Source organism: Manis javanica, chromosome 7 (assembly GCF_040802235.1).
Source record: "Manis javanica isolate MJ-LG chromosome 7, MJ_LKY, whole genome shotgun sequence".
In the NCBI taxonomy this organism is placed as follows: Eukaryota; Metazoa; Chordata; class Mammalia; order Pholidota; family Manidae; genus Manis; species Manis javanica.
Window position 1 is genome coordinate 47,501,723 of NC_133162.1, and position 24,545 is coordinate 47,526,267.

Sequence of the window (24,545 nt, forward strand, 5' to 3'; positions counted from 1 at the left end):
CCTGTAAGAAAATCCTTTAAAGAAGCTTGCTGTGGACTGTGGTCACGAGAGGGATGGAATAATTTTCACTAAGATAACATCTTTAAAAGGTGGAAGACACTGGGCCACATTAGAAACCTGGGAGCAATCCACTAGTAAGGGCCAGATCGATGATACAAGAAAATGAGGGAATAAATGAAGCAGCAATGCTTTGGAGAATGCTAGAGACCCTGGGATCCCGAGTACAAATATAGAAATTGCCCACTGACAAGAAGAACGCTTTGTCCATTGTTGAAAAAAGTGGAAAGAGATTATAAAACAGGTGCAGATATGAGCAGTTCTGTAGATTAAGTTTTGTAGGAAAATCCTGACAGCTTCTATTTTCTCAATGAGTTTTCCAGAAAGCGGAGAGGATGTTTTCAAAGAGAATGTGAAATTCCAAAGGTCTGGGTTTGGGCAACTGCAAATGGTTTTGTTTAAAATAAGAGCGTGTGTTGGGCACGGGTTGCCTGGTCTAGAAAGATGCCCGGAGCATTTAGTCTGGGCCAGATTATGCAGACTACGGTTTTCCAAACCCAAGAGCGAGGGGGCAAATGCGCGATGCGCGCTTGCATCGCCCAGGTGCGGCGCTCCAAGAGCCACGCGCCGGGCGAGGGAGGGGCGGGCTGCGCAGGTCACTTGGGACCTAGGCGCGTCGGCGCATGCGCGCGGCGCCTCGCGGACTGGCGCGCCTTTTATTTTCAGCTTTGCTCTGGATTCCCGGGGTTTTATCCGGCGACAGTCTACGCCCGGGATGGAGCAGCTGGACGAACTGGAGCTGCTGATGGAGAAGAGTTTCGGGGAGGAGGCTGCGCCGCCGGCGGAACTGTGAGCCGAGGGGAGGGAGGGCCTGGGAGCAAAGCGGGAGATTTGAAAGAAAGGAGCGGGAGAGGCCGCACCGCGCCTCCCCAGATCCCGGCTCGGGATTTTCGGGTTCCCTGAGCAGTTTCCGGAACTGGGGTCTGCTTCACTGGGTTCTTTTTGGAGCCACACTCAGGCCGGAGTCCGAAGATTCCCTCACTCAGCAGATCTTTCTTTCCCTTGATACTACCTCTTTTCCGAATTTAGGGAGTCCCAGCCACATTTAAATGTCTTAATAAAAGTAAATTGAAACAACTAGATGATTTTCTTGTTTAGTTGGAGAAACATCCCAGAGAGAACTCTGCACCCTCAGCTGGTGTAAATGGTAAGGGAAACTTGACCCACAGTCATAGTGTGGAACTATTTTCAATAGTAATAGTAATTATATTAATTATTGTGGACGGATCTTTGCATTTTGTGTTACGATCCGCAGTGCCTTTTGGGAGATCCTTAAGGCTTCTCAGCTGACCTTGGGAAATTCTTGGCCAGAGGCTACGGGGTGTGTGTGTGTGTGTGGGTAGGTGACTGAAGAGTTTACTATATAATAGAACCTAGGGTTGGGTGACAGATAATTTTAGGGTAATGTGAAAAGCGTTCAGTGTTAATAATTGGAGAGGTAATGACTGGCTCTGTTGGACTGTCACTGATGAAGATTTAACTGCAGTCAAACTAGAAAGACTTAGAGGAATTTATGTTTTCCAAAGGAGGGATTATTTTGCTTAGTTTTCAGGCGGCTAGAATTAGTGGGTAATAAAAGTATTGTGAAATTGCCCATTTTATAGAAGAAATTTTTTAATTACTCTGTAAAGGAATGAGATAAATGTATTAAGCTTGTTTTCTTTACAAAGCAGGGGCTAGTTGATACGCAATGAGATTTAATGTAAGGATTTTCTGCATTACATAGTAGGTTGAACTACATTTCTAAGTACTCAGGGTTCCGGAACGAGGAGCCCGAATTTAGGGAGTTCCAGCCACCTTTAAATGTCTTTATAAAAGTAAATTGAAACAACTGGATGATTTTCTTGTTTAGTTGGAGAAACATCCCAGAGAGAACTCTGCACCCTCAGCTGGTGTAAATGGTAATGGAAACCATTTTGCAAGTAAATGAAACCTGAGCATTTAAAAAAAACTTCTGTGCTGCAGTTATTAAAAGTTACTTTTTTAATAATGTTAATAAAGGGAGTAGATATGAACCTTACAGAAGCTACAGGAAACATGGACAGTGTCCAAGACAATTCCTTTTACTGCTATTTCGGGAAGGTTGTTTACACTGATAGTTGGAATTTGTTGTTTAATATTTGTAAGTTTATCCTTAATCCTCTTAATCATGATGTCCTGGAGAGCTCCTCAGAGAGTTTATACAGTATTTGGAAAAATCCATATCATAAGCATGTTTTAAATGACATTGTTTCTGGGGAGTTTTTATAATAGAAATTCTATGCCCTTATTCTCTCAATCAATTTTTACCTATTTTGGCCAACGGACATTGTGATAAACTTTCCAGAAGAAACAAACCTAGAAACCTAGAAGGTTGGTGTGTAGATAAAGGAGATTGAATGGCTTATTTCGTGTTTGTGCTGCAGTAATTTTTGTATGTGTATGCTTTAGGTTTCAGAAGGTTGAAGCTTCCTTTTCTAAAACAGTTCTGAGCCAAGGAATGGATAACCGTTACCTGGTATTAGCAGTCAATATTGTACAGAATGAAGAAGGAAACCATGAAAAGCACCTAATCATCACTGCTTCCCAGTCGCTAGATAAAGAACTGTGTATCCTTAGGAATGACTGGTAATTTTTTCTTATCTAGTAGAGTCTTAAGGGCAGCACTTAAACCCATCCCGTTGTGTGGATGTTGTGGGGCTTGTGTGGATGTTGCTGTAATTTTTTGTTAATAAAGGGAGTAGATATGAACCTGAATTAATTCTACATAAAAATTGTGCCTATTAACCCAGCATCGCAAGTCCCTGTTCTAAAACTTGATTTTTATTGCATTTGAAAATCAAGTACAAAGGGACTTACTAAATGACTATTGTCCTATTTCCCAGTACTTTCTGTTTTAATATTGCAGCTTAAAACTCGTATTTGTTCTCACTAACCACAAAATTACAGCATAAGAACATTCTTAGACCTTAGATTTTTTTTTTACTCAAGCCAAGTGTGGAACATAAAGGGTCAAGGGTTGATACAGAGAACATGGAGGCTGTAAATGGGATGGTTTGAACTAGATAAATATGATTTTATGCTTGCTACTTTGAATTTGACTTCATGCCTCTAGATTTACAGAAGCTGTAGATATGCTTTAAGCATTAAGAACAAGAGAATTATTATTAAAACAACCTAATCCATAATTGGAGCTATATATTACACTGTTAGAGACTTGATAGTTTTTGCAGTAGGTGATGCTTAACACTAAGCAGTTTTCCTTTTTGGGATTAAGGAAAACCCATGGATATTCTCAAGGGTGTTTCAAAGGTAGGAAGGGGCAGAGAAACTAGGAGTTGATTGAGAAGACTGCATTCTAGTATTAATTTTTTTTAAAGATCTGTAAGTTTAGAGTACTTATTCCTTCAGGTAAAATAGTTGTTTACTTTTTGAAGCTTCCTTATTATGTTTAAGTGTAGGAATCTAAACTTGTGTATTTTACCTTTGTTTTATTTTTAGGTTTTCTGTACCAGTAGAGCCAGGGGACATCATTCATTTGGAGGGAGACTGTGTATCTGATACTTGGATAATAGATGAAAATTTTGGATATTTGATTCTATATCCAGATATGCTGATTTCTGGTACAAGCATAGCCAGAAGCATTCGATGTATGAGAAGAGCTGTCCTCAGTGAAACTTTTAGGGTGAATAATATTAACACATAATGTTTCTGCAGGGTCTTAGAGTTTACAGAGCACTTTTACACTTTTATTTCATTTAATCCTCCCCCAGTCCTATGAGGTAGATGGTATTAATCATCTGCATTTTATGGGGAAGAAAAATCAAGCTCAGAGAGGTTAAGTGACTTGTCCAAAGTTATTGTAGGTCGTAAGTGACAGGGCTGGGACTCAAGGCCAGGTGCTTGAATCCTTTGAATCTTATTCAGCACTTAATAAAATAATTAATTCTAATGACCAGAAGATTAAGTAATACAGTTTTTAATTTAATACATGTAGGTATTTCCAAACCTGGCTTTATGTAATTCCCAATAAACTAAAAAAAAATGTGAGTTACCTTTTTAAAAAATTATTATGGAAAGTTTCAAACATAACACAGGAATGATTGTAATAACTCCTATGTACCCATTTTGCCGTTCCTAAACATTATATTATTTTGCAAGTAAATGAAACCTGAGCATTTAAAAAAAATACGAGTATAGTATCTTTATCATATATGATAAAATTAAAAGGAATTCTGTAAATCTGTCTTAAGTTAATCTTGTCTCTATTGTCTTTTATTAAAAATATCTTCTTATTCAATTAGTTTATTAGAATCAGTATCCAAACAAGGTCTTTTAATTATGTTTGCTTAATATGTGTCATAAATTTTTCATCTATATTAGTTCTGACTTACATCTATCCCCTTTGTTTCAATCCCATTTATTTGTTGAAGAACCTGGGTTTTTATTTGTTAAAAGTTTGCTTTTTCTTTCAGGGTATTTTCTTAATTACACAATTAACCTATATGCATTTAGAAAATCAAAAATATAGCTAAGCAAGAAGAGAAAAAAAACATACCTAAATAGGTTCTCTCATAGTCTCAGTTATTGGTTATTTGTAGTTGCTTTTTTAAATCAGCTTTTCTTCTTTAATTGTGGAGGAAACTAGCAACTTCTCATGTAACCATCTGTTATAAAGCAGACCTGAATATTAATCTTTTAAAAACTTACTGTTTTAGATTTATATAGAACTTGCATAAATAGTACAGAGAGTTCCTCTCTAAATTTTTAAAATTCCTAATGCATGTTATGATTGACTTTATTTTGATAGCTTTAAGTGGGAGGGCTAGGCTTTGAAAGTTAATTGCAAAATACTGTTTCTTTTTAAGTGGAGAGAATGATTCAGAAGTCTCTGCTCTAAGTTTAAATTTTATGTTTGAATAATATCTTTTACTTACATTAGTTTTTAAGCTATGCCTTTATTGACTTTTCTGTTTAGGTAGATTATGAAGTGAAAATAGAGAAAAACATGTTATATTTGAGCATATGTTGAACTTCATAAAGGTTATTTTACTTTTTTTCAAAATGGAAAATGCAGATTTTAAAAAAAGTAACATACTTGTAAAATAGTTCAGGTAATTCCAAACAGAAAAAAAGTAAAAGTCACCTATAATTCCACTCACCAAAAAAAAATTGTTTCGCATATGCCTCACCAGTATGCTTTGGCTATGGTGGTTTAATAGGTTAATTAATAAATATATAGTCATATCTGTTAATAAGTAAAATAAAATGTTCATGTAATTTTTTTTTTAAGAGTTCTGATCCAGCCACACGCCAAATGCTGATTGGTACAATTCTCCATGAAGTATTTCAAAAAGCAGTAAGTGCTAGCTTTGTCCCGGAGAAACTACAAGAATTTGCTTTTCAAACTGTTCAGGAGATAAGGCATCTGAAAGAAATGTAAGTAGTTATGAGAGAAACTGTAGATACAGTTCTATTATATAACTTCTTTTCTAGAGTCCATAAGGTATTTGGTTATTAGAGTATTAAATTTAAATCCGTGTAATACTAGAATGAATAAGATACCAGGGTTGTATTGCCCCATTGCAGTTCTATAGAAATTATAGAGCTTCTGAAATTGTAGAATAGAATCTCTTTGGTTAAAAATATCTAAATATTCTGACTTGCACATGGTAGAATCCTCAGGTGCTCTCAGAAAGTGTGAAAAACTTTTTCCCCTACTTCTAGAAACATGTGACATACTGAAAATTGTATGGGTGTGAGAGGTAGGTGGACCTGTTTTCAGATTCTAACTTTGCCAGTTTTATGACTGAGCAAGTTACCTTTAGATTCACAGAAATGTTTTTATTAGTGGTGATTTTGATTTGCAAACTAGTTGACATTAACTTACTTTTCCCATAATTGTTTCACTTTTATGGGAAAAATGTGTTCCAAAATTCCACACAACCCATTTTACTAATGACCTACAATCTATTGTCCTAAAAACACTTTAGAATCCTGCCATATGTCAGGCACTGTGTTAAGTGCTTTCAAGCATCTTACGTTATAGACTCTAATAGCAACCTGTAAAAATGAAGAAACTGAAGCACAGAGAAGTTGTCATTTGGTCAGGACCACAAAGCATGGCATTCAGAATATAAGTAGATGAAGTTTTTGCTTTAAGAGTTACTGCTTTATTTGCCACTTTGCATTTCAGGTTAAAAAAATTTTTTTCATATCCTAATCAGCATATGATGATAACTTACCTGTTTTGTATTGTATTGATCATTGCCCTGAAACAAATCACATCAAAACTTAGTGGCTTAAAATGACAAACATCTAATGTTCTATCATGGTTTCTGTAAATCAGGAATTTGGAGGTCACTTAATGAGGAGTTCTGGCTCAAGGTCTCTGCTGTGGGGCTGCGGGCATTTGAAAGCTTGATCAAGGTGGGAGAACCTGCTCATGAGGCCTCAGTCCCTCACCTCTCTCCACAGGGCTGCCTGATGTGTCTGCATGACAAGGTGGCAGCTTCCTGAGATTGAAGGATCCAAGAAAGAACAAACAGGCCTTTTATAACCCAGTCTCTGCATTCCTCCTTTGTCACTTCTGCTTTTTTTATTCATTTGGTGCAAGTCACTAAATCCAGCTCTCCTCCAAGGGCAGGGGAATTGCAGGCATTCAGGTATTAGGGAGCCTGATTAGTACAGACCCAACTTAAATACCAGGATGGAAGATGACAGTGTTCTGAGTAGCCTTGCTCATAATTTATGATGTCCATATAGTAAACCTTGTGCACTTTACATAATGGAATGTTTCTCATGCCCTCAGCATCTGTTACTTTTCACTAATATCTTATAGTCTTATGTATCTGGTTTCCAAGATGCAGGAGAGAGGCACCTTCATAATATATAATCTAAGAGCTGATAGCACCATTACAGTAGAGAAAAGAGGAAACCTAAAAAAATGCACAAATTATGTAAGTCAGAATGCATTCTTAGTAGATTCTAGTATATCACTGAATTGTTTTTATCATGATACCCTAAGTTGTAAGGGAAAATGTGTTTCATTTCATAATTATGAAAATACTAATTCTCTCATGAATTGTGCCTATCTGCAGTACTGCCAATCCTGTTTAAAAGAATACTTTTAAAATTTCCCAAATCCTAAAATAACAGGTTCTTTTCTACCCTCTCTCATAGACTCTTCTACCTTGTTACAGATCTTAGAACAGATTTTATCTGTTCATCTTCTACCCTCTCATATCTATAAAAGTCTAGGCTTGAAGATCCTACCTTAAGTATCTGAATCTCAGAGAAGACCAGGCTGTTAATGTCATTTCGCTGTGACTTGACTAAAATTATAAAGGGAGAAATTAAATGCAGAGCATGTTAAATAACTAATACTGGAATTCTTTAAATTCCAATTTTATTTGGAAAATTTTAAAAAAAGAGTTCTGGTCTGTAAAAAGACAGACTGGGAAGAATCTACCTAGAGATATCATGACAATGAGAAACAATTCCATGATGAGTGGGGAAAGTTATTTAAGAAAAAGATTACTCAATTGTGCGGTATTTTTTAAATAATAAATTATTATTTCTAAATAGATTATAAATTCAAGTATATCATAAGTTACTGTAACAGTACAAGAGAGTGTGCTGTAAAAGTACTTTCCAGCCTTATCTACCTAGCCACCCAGTTCCTCTCTGCAGAGGCAACCACTCTTACAGTTTCTTTTATGTCCTTCCAGAGATTTCGAACATTTCTGTGTCTAGTGTGTATGTATACACACACACACACACATTTATGTTTCGTGTGTTATGTAAATGGCAGCATACCATGCACATTACTATGTACTTAAAGAGTAAATTTTAGTGATCATTCCATATCAGTACCTACTGAGCTCTCTCATTTTTATTTAAAATTGGTATAATGTTTGATTCTGTGGATGTAGCATAATTTATTTAAGTAGCCCCCTGGCATTTCAGTCTTTGCTTCTATTAGAATTCTATAATAACTCCCTTTGCACATCCTTTATTTCATAAATGTGTGGGTCCATACCATACCTAAGCCCAGTTCATAGAAGTGGGATTATTTGCCAGAGGATATGTGCATCTAAACATTAAAAAAATCTTTTTATTTGGAAGTAATTTCAAATTTAGAAAGAAGTTGCAAGTGTAGTACAAAGAAAATCCACAAACTGTATTTAGATTCAGCTAGTGTGTATGTGTGTGTGTGTGTGTGTGTGTAGATTATTTTTCTAAGGTTAAATAGTATACATTGTTGTACATGATGGGCTGTGTACCATGAAGATACTGGCCAGAGACCAGACCAAGCTGCCTTTGATATCCTGGGGTACCCTGTGGGCTCAGGGGTCCCCACTGCAGTGGGCAAATCTGGCCTCACTCACCCTGCCTCAGGCCTCTTCTCTTCAGGCTACCCTGTGGTGGCTGGAGCCGGGGACATGGTGACCTTCAACGGCTGGGTGCCTGGTGAGGCAACCTGCTGCTAGCTAAGGACTTCGCTTATGACACATTCTTGCTGACACTGAGTCAGGCAGGCTCAGGGCTCATGTCCCTGAGGTGAAAAACCATGATATGTATTTAAGTGTGTATTTCCTAAGAATAAAAATTTTCTTTTATGCAACCACAATACAGTTAACCAACTTCAGGAAGCTTAATGTTGATAGAATACTTGTGTCTGATCTGTCCACATTTCAGTTTTGTCCAGTAATGTCCTATATAGCATTTTCCTCCAGGACAGATTCTAGTCTGGATACATTTAAAATTTTGATGTATATTGCTCAATTGCTCTGTATAGATATTGTCCCAGTTTACATTTCTGCTGGCAATGTATGAGTATTTGTTTCCCCATATCCTCACCTGCATCCTCTTCTATCAGCTAGAAGTTGCCAGATTTCAGACAGCCTCTTCCAATGATAACGTTTGCCTCTGAAAAGGTAGTCTGAGAGTGATCATTTGGAGCATTTTGGTGTCAGCTGTTCCTTGACTTGAGGAATTTAAGCTATTCTTTCAGCTTGAGGTTGCTAATGTACTCAGGAAAAGCAGTCTTGGCAGAGTTATGGTTGCTAATTTTGTCTTCCCTGATGAAGCAGCTCTTTTTGGAGGACTGATGGTCTCTGCTGTCTTACTTTTAAGGCTGAATAAAATTCCATTGTATGTATAATTACATTTTGTTTATCCGTTATTAGTTGATGGGTACTTGGATTGCTTGTTTGGATGTTTTTATCCTTACTTAATTTATTCGAATTCTTTTGTATTTAATCTCTTATTTTGGCAGGTACCGCTTAAACCTGAATCAAGATGAAATAAAACGGGAAGTAGAGGAGTATCTTCCTTCATTTTCTAAATGGGCTGGAGATTTCATGCATAAATATACTTCAGCTGACTTCCCTCAGATGCAGCTCTCTCTGTAAGAAACCTATTTCGTTTATATGATATTCATATGTACTTTATTAATTTATCCAAATCCTTAATTGTATTTATTTTTTATTGAGGTACATATCATAAAATGCACAAATCTTACTATATACAGCTCAATGAATTTTGACATGTGTATGTTGTTCATATGTTTAAATAAGGATATTATCCATATATTGAATTAAAGCCTTTTAAAGGTCAAGTTACAAGTAGGCTTTTTATATCCTCTTTTTATAAATTACAGTCCTGAGTATCTCTCTAGTACAAGAAAATAATTTAATGAACAGAAAATTCTATTTTCATTACAATAAAAATTTTATATAGTGTTTTAATGAAATAATCAATTTGTAAATACTTGGGGGATCCTAATTTCATATATATTTCTCTTTGTTACTGCTCTGGACTGTATCTTTGTTGATTGTCATAAATTTGTACTGTGTTTAAATACTGTGTCTAGCCATTTAATGCTATTTGACATTTGGTTTGTTTGTTTTTCCTCTTGAAGTAGCATTAATATAAGTTTATAGGTAATCCGTTTTTCTTTTCCATTATTCATCCATTCAACAAATAACTTACTGAGTGACTAATATTTGCCACACTAATATGTGCCAGTCATAGGTGCTGGGATTATAGTAGTGAGGGAAAAAAGTTGCTGACTTCCTGCATGGCGCTTCTATACTGCTAACAGCTCAACAGCAGGGCACCAGATTGTGATAAATGCAGTGTAAAACAATGGGGAGGATAAGAAGGAAAGAAAAGTCAGTAGTATCAGTAGTGGTAGAACATACTATTTCCATAAAATGGTCATGCAAGAGTTCTCTAGTAAGATAATGTTGAATAGAAGCCTCAAGGATGGGAAGAGGGAGGTATGCACTTGTCTCCAGGAATCGGGTTCCAGGCAAAAGCCCTATGGGTGACACACCCTCTCCAGTGTGACTGGAGCAGAGTGAGATAGGAGAGAGCAGAAATAGCTCTCCTGGGGACTTATAAACCATGTGAGGACTTTGGCTGCTGTTCTGATTAGATGGGAAGCCACTGGAAAGTTTGCACGGAGGGTTTTTTTAAATTTTTTTATTTAAAATTTGGTATCATTAATATACACTTACATGAGCAACATTGTGGTTACTAGATTCCCCCATTATCAAGTCCCCACCACATAACCCATTACAGTCACTGTCTATCAGTGTGCTAAGATGCTATAGAATCGCTACTTGTCGTATCTGTGTTGTACTGCCTTCCCTGCGCCCCCCTCTACATTATGTGTGCTAATCCTATTCCACTTATTCCCCTTCTCCCTCCATTCCCAACCACTATCCCCAGTCCCTTTCCCTTTGGCAACTGTTAGTCCATTCTTGGGTTCTGTGAGTCTGCTGCTGTTTTGTTCCTTCAGTTTTTGCTTTGTTGTTATACTCCACAGATCAGTGTAATCATTTCAGACTTGTCTTTCTCCGCCTGGCTTATTTCACTGAGCATAATACCCTCTAGCTCCATCCATGTTGTTGCAAATGGTAGGATTTGTTTTCTTCTTATGGCTGAATAATATTCCATTGTGTATATGTACCACATCTTCTTTATCCATTCATCTACTGATGGACACTTAGGTTGCTTCCATTTCTTGGCTATTGTAAATAGAGCTGCGATAAACATAGGGGTGCATATGTCTTTTTCAAACTGGGCTGCTGCATTCTTAGGGTAAATACCTAGAAGTGGAATTCCTGGGTCAAATGGTATTTCCATTTTGAGTGTTTTGAGGAACCTCAATACAACTTTCCACTATGGTTGAACTAATTTACATTCCCACCAGCAGTGTAAGAGGGTTTCCCTTTCTCCACAACATTGCCAACATTTGTTGTTGTTTGTCTTTTGGATGTTTGCCATTCTAACTCGTGTGAGGTGATATCTCATTGTGGTTTTAATTTGCATATCTCTGATGATTAGTGGTATGGAGCATCTTTTCATGTGCCTGTTGGCCATCTGAATTTCTTCTTTAGATAACTGTCTGTTCAGATCCTGTACCCATTTTTTAATTGGGTTATTTGTTTGTTTTTTGTTTGTTGAGGTACATGATCTCTTTATATAATTTGGATGTCAACCCCTTATCGGATATGTCATTTATGAATATATTCTTCCATACTGTAGGATGTCTTTTCTATTGATGGTGTCCTTTGCTGTACAGAAGCATTTTAGTTTAATATAGTCCCATTTGTTCATTTTTGCTTTTGTTTCCCTTACCCAGGGAGATATGTTCATGAAGAAGTTGCTCATGTTTATGTCTAAGAGATTTTTGTCTATGTTTTTTCCTAAGAGTTTTATGGTTTCATGACTTACACTCAGGTCTGATCTGTTTTGAGTTTACTTTTGTGTATGGGGTTAGATAATGATCCAGTTTCATTCTCTCACATGTAACTGTCCAGTTTTGCCAACATCGGCTGTTGAAGAGGCTGTCATTTCCCCTTTGTATATCTGTGACTCCTTTATCATATATTAATTGACCATATATGTTTGGGTTTATATCTGGGCTCTCTAGTCTCTTCCATTGCTCTATGGGTCTGTTTTTGTGCCAGTACCAAATTGTCTTGATTACTGTGGCTTTGTAGTAGAACTTGAAATCAGGGAGCTTAATTCCCCCCATATTATTCTTCCTTCTCAGGATTCCTTTGGCTATTCAGGGTCTTTTGCAGTTCCATATGAATTTTAGTGCCTTTTTTCTTTCCAGTTCATTGAAGAATGCTGTTGGTATTTTGATAGGGATTGTATTGAATATGTAGATTGCTTTAGGCAAGATGGCCATTTTGACTATATTAATTCTTCCTATCCATGAGCACGGGATGTGTTTCCATTTATTGGTATCTTCTTTAATTTCTCTTATGAGTGTCTTGTAGTTTTCAGGGTATAGGTCTTTCACTTCCTTGGTTAGGTTTATTCCTAGGTATTTTATTCTTTTTGATGCAATTGTGAATAGAATTGTTTTCCTGATTTCTCTTTCTGCTAGTTTGTCATTAATGTGTAGGCAAGCAACAGATTTCTATGTATTAATATTGTATCCCGCAACTTTGCTGAATTCAGATATTAGATCTAGTAGTTTTGGAGTGGATTCTTTAGGGTGTTTTATGTACAATATCATGTCATCTGCAAACAGGGATAGTTTGACTTCTTCCTTATCAATGTGGATGCCTTTTATTTCTTAGTGTTGTCTGATTGCCATGGCTAGGACCTCTGGAACTATGTTGAATAACAGTGGGGAGAGTGGGCATCCTTGTCTTGTTCCCAATCTTAGGTGAAAAGCTTTCAGCTTCTTGCTGTTAAGTATAATGTTGGCTGTGGGTTTGTCATATATGGCCTTTATTATGTTGAGGTACATGCCCTCTGTACCCATTTTGTTGAGAGTTTTTATCATGAATGGATATTGAATTTTGTCAAATGCTTTTTCAGCGTCTATGGAGATGATCATGTGGTTTTTGTCCTTTTTGTTGATGTGGATGATGTTGATGGATTTTCGAATGTTGTACCATCCTTGCATCACTGGGATGACTCCCAGTTTATCATGATGGATGATCTTTTTGGTATATTTTTAAATTAGGTTTGGTAATATTTTGTTGAGTATTTTTGCATGTATATTCATCCGGGATATTGGTCTGTAATTTTCTTTTATTGTGGGGTCTTTGCCTGGTTTTGGTATTAGAGTGATGCTGGCCTCATAAAATCAGTTTGAGAGTGTTCCCTCCTCTTCTATTTTTGGAAAACATTAAGGAGGATGGATATTAGGTCTTCACCAAATGTTTGATAAAATTCAGCAATGAAACCATCTGGTCCAGGAGTTTTGTTCTTAGGTAGTTTTTTGATTACCAGTTCAATTTCCTTGCTGATAATTGGTCTATTCAGATTTTCTGTTTCTTCCTGGGTCAGCCTGGGAAGGTTGTATTTTTCTAGCAAGTTGTCCATTTCTTCTAAGTTATCCAGTTTGTTGGCATATAATTTTTCATAGTATTCTCTCATAATTCTTTGTATTTCTGTGGTGTCAGAGTGATTTTTTTCTTTCTGATTTCTGATTCTGTTTATGTGTGTAGACTCTCTTTTTTTCTTGATAAGTCTAGCTAGGGGTTTATTTATTTTGTTTATTTTCTCAAAGAACCAACTCCTGCTTTCATTGATTCTTTCTATTGTTTTATTCTTCTCGATTTTATTTATTTCTTCTCTGTTCTTTATTATGTCCCTCCTTCTGCTGACTTTGGGCCTCATTTGTTCTTCCTTTTCTAGTTTCGTTAATTGTGAGTTTAGACTGTTCATATGGGATCGTTCTTTTTTCCTGAGGTTGTCCTGTATTGCAGTATACTTCCCTCTTAGCACGGCCTTGGCTGCATCCCACAGATTTTGCGGTGTTGAATTATTTTTGTCATTTGTCTTTATATATTTGATCTCTGTTTTTATTTGGTCATTGATCCATTGATTATTTAGGAGCATGTTATTAAGCCTCCATGAGTTTGTGGGATTTTTCATTTCCTTTTTGTAATTTATTTCTAGTTTCATACCTTTGTGGTCTGAGAAGCTGGTTGGTACAATTTCAATGTTTTTGAACTTACTAAGGTTCTTTTTATGGCCTAGTGTATGATCTATTCTTGAAAATGTTCCATGTGCACTTGAGAAGAATGTGTATCCTGTTGCTTTTGGATGAAGTGTTCTGTAGTTGTCCGTTAGGTCCATCTATTCTAATGTGTTGTTCAGTGCCTTTGTCTTTTTACTTATTTTCTGTCTGGTTGATCTGTCCTTTGGAGTGAGTGGTGTGCTGAAGTCTCCTAAAATGAGTGCATTGCATTCTATTTCCTCCTTTAATTCTGTTAGTATTTGTTGCACATACGTAGGTGATCCTGTGTTGGGTGCATAGATATTTATAATAGTTATATCCTCTTGTTGGACTGACCCCTTTATCATTATGTAATATCCTTTGTCTCTTGTTACTTTCTTTGTTTTGAAGTCTGTTTTGTCTGATACAAGTACTGCAGCTCCTGCTTTTTTCTCCCTATTGTTTGCATGAAATATCTTTTTCCATCCCTTTACTTTCAGTCTGTGTATGTCTATGGGTTTAAAGTGAGTCTCTTGTAGTCAGCATGGAGGTGAGTCTTTTTTTTTTTTTTTTTTTGAGAGGGCATCTCTCATATTTATTGATCAAATGGTTGTTAACAACAATAAAATTCTGTATAGGGGGGTCAATGCTCAATGCACAATCATTAATCCATCTCAAGCCTAATTCTCATCAGTCTCCAATCTTCTGAAGCATAACGAACAAGTTCTTACATGGTGAACGAATTCTTACATAGTGAATAAATTCTTACATGGTGAACAGTACACGGGCATTCATCACAGAAACTTTTGGTTTTGATCACGCATTATGAACTATAAACAATCAGGTCAAATATGAATATTCATTTGATTTTTATACTTGATTTATATGTGGATCCCACATTTCTCCCTTTATTATTATTATTATTTTTATTTTTAATAAAATGCTGAAGTGGTAGGTAGATGCAAGATAAAGGTAGAAAACATAGTTTAGTGCTGTAAGAGGGCAAATGTAGATGATCAGGTGTGTGCCTATGGACTAAGTATTAATTCAAGCTAGACAAGGGCAGCAAAATATCCACGGATGCAGAAGATTTCTCTCAAAACAGGGGCGGTGAGGTTCTGAGCCTCACCTCTGTTGATCCCCAGTTTCTCACCTGATGGCCCCCCTGCGACTGTGCCTGTCTTAGGTTGTTCCTCCCTTGAGGAATCTTATCCGTCTCTGGCTAACCAGTCATCTTCTGGGGCCATACAGGGAAATGTAAAGTTGGTAAGTGAGAGAGAAGCCATATTGTTTGAAAAGGTTAGCTTTTTACTTTGCAGATTTATGCCCTGTGGCTTCTATGCCCAGCACTTGTCTCGAGGTATCTTTACCACCTGGAGGAATTATGATACTCGGTAAATTCGATATGAGGCACAAATTCTATTTAAGGGTTGTAATTAGGAAGGAAGAAGAAAAGCTATAGAGGTAGCATATGGAAGAAAACATGGGAGGATTGATTATTTCTTTGACATATCTTCTTGTAGAGTACCTTAAGCATATATAGGTTTTAAAGTACTAACTAACTTGCGCTCACATATTAACATAATAGGAATACGGTGACATAAACAAAGCAAATCTATAATTACCATCCATCTCCAGTGAAGCCAAGAAAACCAGTTAGGCACCCTAGGCATTTGTGAAAATTTGTCTATGATATGATGGATATTGTCCAACAGTACTTGAACAGTCTGAGAGAAATCAGACAAATTAAAGCAACCCATTTCTGGGATCTGTTCACATCCTATATGTTCTTTTAACCAGAGATAGTCTATAGTCATAAGATTTTGGAGTGCTACAACTTGCATCCCTCCCAACTCCTGGTTGAGTTCCAACAGTACAGATCCCGTCAAATTCGTTGTCTCACTGTATGCACATGCCAGCCTAGACATCTCCCTCTTCATTCCAATGACAAGTCCAGGAAATGGTGGGGTGGATGCAGCCACAACCGCAGCATCGTCCGGATCCCTGTGGAGGCTTTTTGATGATCATCCCCCGGCACAAGTCCTCCAGAGAGTGCTGATGCCGGAAGCTCCTCCTCGTATCGTATCTTAGTTCATTTTCTGGGTATCCAAGCCAGGCCTTGATCTTCTGCATAGAAACAAACAGACCCTTTGCCCACACTTTGAGGTGAGTCTTTTTTTATCCATTCAGTGACTGTGTATCTTTTGATTGGTGCATTGAGACCATTTACATTTAGGGTGATTATGGACAGGTATGTACTTATTGCCATTGCACTCTTTAGATTCATGGTTACCAAAAGTTCAAGGGCAGCTTCTTTACTATCTAACCATCTAACTTAACTCACTTATTATGCTATTATAAACACAGTCTGATGATTCTTTATTTTTCTTCCTTCTTTTTCTTCTTCCTCCACTCTTTATATGTTAGGTGTTTTATTCTGTACTGTTTGTGTTTCCCTTGGCTGATTTTGTGGATAGCTGATTTATTTTGCATTTAGTTGGTTTACTTCCTTTGCTGTGGTTTTATTTTCTCTGGTGACAGCTATTTAGCCTTAGGCATACTTCCATCTAGAGCAGTCCCTTTAAAATACACTGTAGAGATGGTTTTTGGGAGGTAAATTCCCTCAACTTTTGCTTGTCTGGGAATTGTATAATCCCTCCATCAAATTTAGAGGATAATCTTGTTGGATACAGTGTTCTTGGTTGGAGGCCCTTCTGTTTCACTGCGTTGAATATATCATGTCATTCCCTTCTGGCCTGTTAAGTTTCTGCTGAAAAGTCTGATGATAGCCTGATGGGTTTTCCTTTGTAGGTGATCTTATTTCTCTCTCTGGCTGCTTTTAATAGTCTGTCCTTGTGTTTGATCTTTGCCATTTTAATTATTATATGTCTTGGTGTTGTCCTCCTTGGGTACCTTGTATTGGGAGATCTGTGGACTTCCATTGTCTGAGAGACTATTTTCTTCCCCAGCTTGGGGAAGTTTTCAGCAATTATTTCTTCAAAGACACTTTCTATCCCTTTTTCTCTCTCCTCTTCTTCTTCTGGTACCCCTATAATGCGAATATTGTTCCATTTGGATTGATCACACAGTTCTCTTAATATTCTTTCATTCCTAGAGATCATTTTATCTCTCTCTGCCTCTCCTTCTCTTTATTCCTGTTCTCTGATTTCTATTCCATTAACAGTCTCTTCCACGTCATCCAATCTGCTCTTCAATCCTTCCATTGTTTGTTTCATTTGTTATCTCGCTCCTGAATTCATCCTTTAGTTCTTGAATATTTCTCTGTAGCTCCATCAACATGCTTATGACTTTTATTTTAAATTCTTTTTCAGGAAGATTGGTGATTTAAGTCTCACCAAGCCCTCTGTCTGGTTTTTGATGGATTTTGGTTTGAACAAGGTTCTTCTGCCTTTTCATGGTGATGGTAGTGGTCACTGGCGAGTGGCACATGTGTCTGCTGGGAGAACGTCACTTCCTGCTTGCTGGTTGCCTCTCCTTTCTCCGCTGTTTGTGCTGGTTAACCGCACACAGGGAGCATCCTGTGGGTTAATCTCCTAGGCTGCCATGGGTGGGGTGGTCCTTGGGATGGCCTAAGGCACTGGTGGGGTTTGTAGGCCAGCAGGGCATGTTCTACCATGAGACCAGTACCCCTTCATGCCTCCCATCTCTGCTGTCTGTGCCAGTCAACCGTGCGCAGAGAGCAGCCTCTGTGTTAGTCCCGAGTTGCTGTGGGCAGTGTGGCCCTCGGGATGGCCTAGTGCACTGGTGGGAGTTGCCGGCCTGTGGCGTGTGGTCTGCCGCAAGAGCAAAGCCCCTTCATGCTCTTGGTCTTTGCGTCTCCACTCTGTGCCAGTCAACTGCACGCAGGGAGCAGCCTCTGGGTTAATCACGAGCTGCCTTGGGCAGCATGGTCTAAGGGGCTGGCGGGGGTTGCAGGCGAGTGGTGTATGTTCTGCCGTGAGAACAAAGCCCCTTCATGCTTTCCAGTCTTTGCACCCTTCTCTTCTGCCTTTGCTGGTCAACCACGCTCAGGGAGCAGCCTCTCGGTTAATGCTGTAAGCTGTTGTGGGTGGTGGTGCCCTCGGGATGGCCTAGGGCACTGGCAGGGGTCACAGACGAACAGTGTGTGTTCTGCCTTGAGAACAAAGCCCCTTCATGCCTCCCGGTCTCTGTGCCCGTGTCCACTGTCTCTGCTGGTCATCTGTGCGCAAGGAGCAGCCTCTGGGTCTGTGCTAGTTATCCATGTGCAGGGAGAAGCCTCTGTGTTAAGCTTTGTAGTGATAGCATTTATTTTCTTAGGAAATTAGTATTTTTTAAGACAGCTGCAGATCTAAATAACATGAAATTAGCAAAGGCAATGAAAGACAACTAAATCATATATTCAGCCAGCCAGAATTCTTATACTTTTTAAACCTTTTTATATGATATAAAATACATTTTATTACTAGAAAATTTATGCTTTTCATATAAGATTTTCATCAGATTTAGTATTTTATATGGCTTTGAGTCTAAAGTAGGATCAATAAAAAATAGCTCTATCTGAATTTTCTTTGGCAGAATAATTTTTCTGAAAATGAGTAAATTTTGTATAAGAGGCTTTAAAAATTATTTTCATCTCTTCTAATTCCTTTAACATTTATATATTCCTTTTTTTCTCATTCATGTGTTCTTGGCTTATTTAATAGTTAAGATACTAAAATCAACATCTCTTATAATATAAAAAGCAGTGTTGAGTACTTAGTTTTAAATATTGATGGTGGCAGAGAGGGATTCATTTCATGGTTAAGTAAAGAAAATAATGAAGATGTATAGGAGCACATGAGCTCCCCTGAAGATAGTCATGGAGGCATAGGGCTGAAGTGTTGGGTGGTTTTAAGTCCCATGCTGCATAGATAATGGAGGAAGACAGTTCATGCTTACCTAGTTTGATATGGTTTTACATGAAGGAACACTTCCCTTACTACCCTCAGGGGCAATCACATGCAAGCCATTATATATTAATCTGTGTAATAATCGTATATCAAAGTATTCAGATTGGTATTATGGCTGCAAGAATCTAAGTAGTGAGACTTTTACAGTAATCAAGGCCTGAGGAAATAAAGGACTGAGTTAGGAAGATTATAGTAGGAATGAACTGAAAGGGGCAGGCAATAAATATTTTTAAAAACTACATGAGTTAGAATCTATAGGACAGTGGTTCTCAAACTTTAACATGCATCAGAATCTCTTGGAGAGTTTGGTAAACAAATTGCTGGGTCTTACCCATAGTTTCTGATTGAGTAGATCTGGAGTGGGGCCTGAGAATTTACATTTATAACAAATTCCATGTAATAACATAATTGTCTAGGAATCACACTTTGAGAGTCACTGCTTTAAAGGTATGTAGAGTCTTTCCCAGCCCTACATTTTCTATCCTATAGAGAGTAAATGGCAGCATGTGAAAAATGAGCTAGGTGTTCTAATTAAGTATTTTTTTGTTTTGTTTTCTTTTTTAGGCCAAGTGATAATAGTAACAATAATTTGACATGCAAAATTGAAATCATAAACTCACTGGATATTGAAGAAAGCATTTGGTCCCCTAGGTTTGGGCTAAAGGGCAAAATAGATGTTACAGTTGGTGTGAAAATACATCGAGGATGTAAAACAAAATATAAGATAATGCCATTGGAACTGAAAACTGGCAAAGAATCAAATTCTATTGAACATCGTAGTCAGGTATAGATCTTAGTAAGAGAGTTATCTGTATGTTTAATGTATTTTTAAAAGGTGTCTTTTTTACATATTTTACTTCAATTCTGGTTATTGTTATTTGAGTTTCCTATAGTACTTTACAATTTTGAAGTATCTAATGCACTCATAATGTATTATAAATATATGCATGGCCACAGCAGAAAGTTTTCCCTAGCAAAGAAATACCACAGCTGAATTTATAAGCTGGTGTTGCCACGTTTATGCTGCCATACTAGTAGTCTAAACAGATAACTCTTAAAAAAGAATGCCTTGTCATATAAGTTGGGGAAACCAAGCATATTTGGAGATTTAATGATGCACACATTACATATAAAATTTCTGAGAAATCTTAAAGTAATACAGATTTATTTTAGCTGTGTTTAACCCAGTGCTTTCTAAGCCTAAATTACCATGGAACTAGTATTTTCATGTAATATCTTAGGAAATATCAGTGTAAATTCATTCTTTTATTTCCAACCTTTGATTATATTGATTTTATCTAAAAAGAAATACAGAATTGTGTCTTGCCATTAGGTTAAATTCAAGTTTTTTATTATTATTTTTTCTTTTGGTAAATATAAGAATCTTCTATTCAAAATTATCTGAAATTTAAATTAAAGTGACTTAAGAAATCAAAATAATTAACATAAAGTTCTATTTTGTTTTCTAATTATTTCCATTCTGGCTGCCCATTTCCACAATAGTAGTCTATGGTGTATTTTATACACTTTTAAATCAGCAAAGATTAAACTAAAGGATAGCAATAGTATTTTTTGCTATAATATATATTGGGGGAATAAATTATATGACAACATAGCATTTGTAACATAATTTAAATTTCCTTTTTGCCCTCGGAATTTCACATATTATTTCATCAGATTTTATATAAAATAAGGTTTAGGTTCAAAATACTGAATTGTGTAATAGGAATTAAAGAGACTCTTACTAAATTTTTCTTGCTATTTTTTTTCTTTCTCTTTTTTTTAATTGAAGTATAATTGATACATAATCTTATATTGGTTTCAATTTACTATTCTTAGTTGAGTACCAAATACCAAATATTCACATGTAAGTTTTTCTATTTAGGAATGACAAGTGATGTTATTTTGTTGTTTAGCCTATTGTTGGGTTTTATTAGATACTGGAGGCAGAGAAAAAATAGGTCTTCCATATTAGAAGACTTGAATTTTTCACTCTGTAGTACAGAAGTGGCTGAAATTATGAATTAAAGACTTGGCTAGATTAAAGCCCTCTTCAGGAAGGAAGATCATGCCAAGAAAGAAGAAAAGCTGTTTTTGAAATTAAAGATTTGAAGAAATGTGTTCTGTGTACATGAAACTGAAAACATTTTTTTTACTTCATTAAGAACAAGTTTGATGAAGACCACTTTGAAAGCTTAAAAGGAGGAGAAATATAAAAGCATTTAAGCATATAAAGTAGTCTAGATTCAAAGACTTCTTTCTTCTACAGTTGCTGATCTAAATTGTAGTGCCTTCAAGGCAAATAATATTATTGTATTTAATTTTGTTCAGTTGGAACTTTTTGAAGAAGAGAAGCTGCAAGAAGAACTTTTACAAATAAAACAGTATTTCTTGTATTTAAAAAATGATGAAATTGGTTAGAACAAAGCTCAAACAAAAATATTGGAGTTTATATTGCATATTCATTGTGCAAGAAAGGAGTCATTGAAAAAAACAGTAGTAATTCATTGAGTTATATAGATAATGGGGATGCAGAAAGACATAGACTTGCTCTCTTAGAAGATGTAACCTTTTTACTTTAGTAACACAGAAAAAATTTATGTTACAAACTAAATTAAAGAAGATATTTATTTTATAAATGGATTGTATTCTAGAAGTCATTTTTAAGTCAGTAATTTGGCACTTGAAACACATTTCCTAAAGGAAAGATACTACATGGAGCTTTAATCCCTAAGTCAGCTCACAAAATAAGTTAACTGTTTAACTTGTGGCATAATTGAATTGTAATTGTAATAATAGTGTACAAATGGGGGAATTTCCTTTCAGACATTTTTCCCCTTCTAAAAAGTCCCAGAAGCAGAGTCCATATAACTCTCCTGTGACAGTTCCCATGGAGGGAAAAACTTAACACTGGAGGACAATTAGTTTTGGATGACTCCCTTGGTCCACAGCCCCAGGCTTTACCCGGTCATTTATGAGTTTATTTTATTTTTAAAAAGTTTTATTTGGTACCTATGCTATATCAGGGAACACCTATGCTTGTAAGGAGGCCTCCCAAAACATGCATTATAGGCTCAAATGTTGAAGCAACAGCCCTTCATAAGGTTCCTATGTTACAGATGAATTTAGGATACCAAGCTAACATATCAAACTGTGGCATGATAGTTTCCCAAGGCTGAACAGTTCTACATTTTGCTTTGTAGGCATTTGAGGTTACTATAGTATTCCTATAAATGTCCTTGAACATTTAGGATCTGGGATTGTATTTTTGCAAAATTTATGTGTTGGGGTTTCTTCTATATTTCTATTAACGTTTGCTAATTGCAGAAGCACCATTGTTTGTGATAGGAGCAAAAGAATGGAAGTCAATGAAATTTATTTTTGTTTTTTGTAAGCTTATCTTTGGACATTTAATGATGAGTTTGTAGATATAATTAATATTTATGCTACAGATAATACACTTTGCCTTCCATAAATTACTACGTTTTAAATGTAGCTTAGAAAATAAGACTATAATTATAATTTGAAAGTATACTTAGGCATGTTAATTATAATTACTGTCAGCATTTTAGAATTTTATGATTTAAAGACATTATTATTTTGATCTTAGAGATCTCTTGGAAAACAAACTGTCTTGTTGTTAGCTTGTATATATGACTAACAAATGACTTGTTCTTGCTGCTAAGGTGTTATTATGAACTACAGGAGCTATTTCTGACTTGTCTCAGATGGTTTCTTTGAAGAGCACCACATACATCCAATTCAGTAATGATTCCTCATGCCCTGGGAAAACAGTAAACTCTGTAGAGTTAGTCTCAGTAACTATGACATAAGTAATATGCATTTTATTGTTCCATTCAATTATTTTTATTTTACTTTTTAATGAAGTATAGTTGATATACAATCTTACATTGGTTTCAAGTATGCAACAGTGATTCTACAGTTACCCACATTATTAAATCCTCACCCCAACTAGTGCAGTTACTGTCTTTCAATGTTAGAAAGATGTTAAAGAATCATTGGCTATATTATCCATGCTGTGCTGCCATCCCCATGACCAACTTATATTATGATTGAGAATTTTTGTGCCCCTTTATCCCCCTCACTAACCCCACACCCATCCCAACCCCTCTCCCATGGTAACCACTTCTCAGTGTCTATAAGCCTACTGCTGTTTTGTTCATTTTGTCTTATTTTGTTTTTAGAGTCCACAAATAAGGGAAATAATATGGTATTTGTCTTTCTTTGCCTGGGTTATTTCACTTAGCATAATACCCTCTAGGTCCATTCATGTTGTTGTAATGGCAGGATTTCTTTCTTTTTTATGCCTTTGTGTATATGTACCACAGGTTTACTAATTTTAAACAGTGAAAATAGTGTCTAAAGACTATTAACTTCAAAATGTAAAACAGTTTGATAAATTTCCCTCTTTAATTTATTAGAAATCTACATGTTTACTGTCTAAGAAAAATTCTAAATAGTTTTGTCTGCATAAAACTGAGTAGCATAAATTTATGTTTTTTGGAGGTTAAATATTTGACATTGAATTTATTGTTAACTTTTACTAATTTGGCTCATGTTATTTTCAAAGTGGAAATAGCTTAAATGATCTTTTGATTTTGAAATTACAAAAGTGTTGATTGCAAAACATATATGGAAATAGAAAAAGTTAAAGTTTTATTTGACAAAATACACAATGTTTTCACAGCTTGTTCTGTACACACTGCTAAGCCAAGAGAGAAGAGCTGATCCTGAGGCTGGCCTGCTCCTCTACCTCAAGACTGGCCATATGTACCCTGTGCCTGCCAACCATCTTGATAAAAGAGGTTGAACTGTTTTCTCAGTTTTACTTCTCTGGGTTTCATTTATTTTTTCCTCCAACTTTTCGTGATAAGCATATATATCTGACAGTTGCTCATTGAGCTTACTTGTACTTTGTAGTTGTGGTATTTTTAAAAAAGAATTTTAACTATGTATTGTAAGTTGAAAACATTATTGGCCTTTAAAAATTTTATTATACAAAACTCTATTTTAAACCTCCTATCCTATATTTGAGACACTCTAGGTAGCTGTGTTTATCCTTAGCATTCAGCTAAAAACACCAGCTTCACAATGTGCGATACATGGTTATTTAAAGAACTTAAATCATGTGAACAAAAATTGAAGGAAATATACCAAAATGATAATAGTGGTTATTCTAGTATAGTGAGAAATATGAATGTTGTTCTTTACTCTTTTTTACAGTTTTGAATCTAAATGTTTCATATATGGAAAAGATACATAATTACTTAATTCTTTAAAAATACCCATCCTTTATTTTTGCTATAGAATTACTAAGGCTAAGAAACCAGATGGCATTCTCTTTGTTTCACCGTATTAGCAAATCTGATACTGGAAAGGAGAAGGCAAAGCTTGCTCGTTTGCCCCAGATAATTGAAGAGCAACAAACCTGCAAATATTGTTCACAAATGGGCAACTGTGCTCTTTATAGCAGGTAAATGCACTGTCTTCTAGAAGTATTTCAGTGACGTATGCATTCACTTCAAAATGATTGGACATTCTTGGCTGGTCTGGCATCGATGATTTCATTTTAGTTA

At 36.2% G+C, this 24,545-nt stretch overlaps 1 protein-coding gene across 1 annotated transcript in view; it reads left to right on the plus strand.

Moving 5' to 3' along the window:
- Window positions 1–697: 697 nt before the first annotated feature.
- Window positions 698–24,545, plus strand: part of DNA2 (DNA replication helicase/nuclease 2) — a 49,618-nt gene continuing 25,770 nt past the window's right edge. The window contains exons 1-8 of the mRNA XM_017667880.3: window positions 698–846; window positions 2,488–2,664; window positions 3,538–3,721; window positions 5,330–5,475; window positions 9,317–9,448; window positions 19,513–19,732; window positions 23,657–23,774; window positions 24,277–24,442. Of these exons, the coding sequence (XP_017523369.3) occupies window positions 773–846; window positions 2,488–2,664; window positions 3,538–3,721; window positions 5,330–5,475; window positions 9,317–9,448; window positions 19,513–19,732; window positions 23,657–23,774; window positions 24,277–24,442 (1,217 nt within the window). The 5' untranslated portion in view covers window positions 698–772. The remainder of the gene's footprint in view (window positions 847–2,487; window positions 2,665–3,537; window positions 3,722–5,329; window positions 5,476–9,316; window positions 9,449–19,512; window positions 19,733–23,656; window positions 23,775–24,276; window positions 24,443–24,545) is intronic.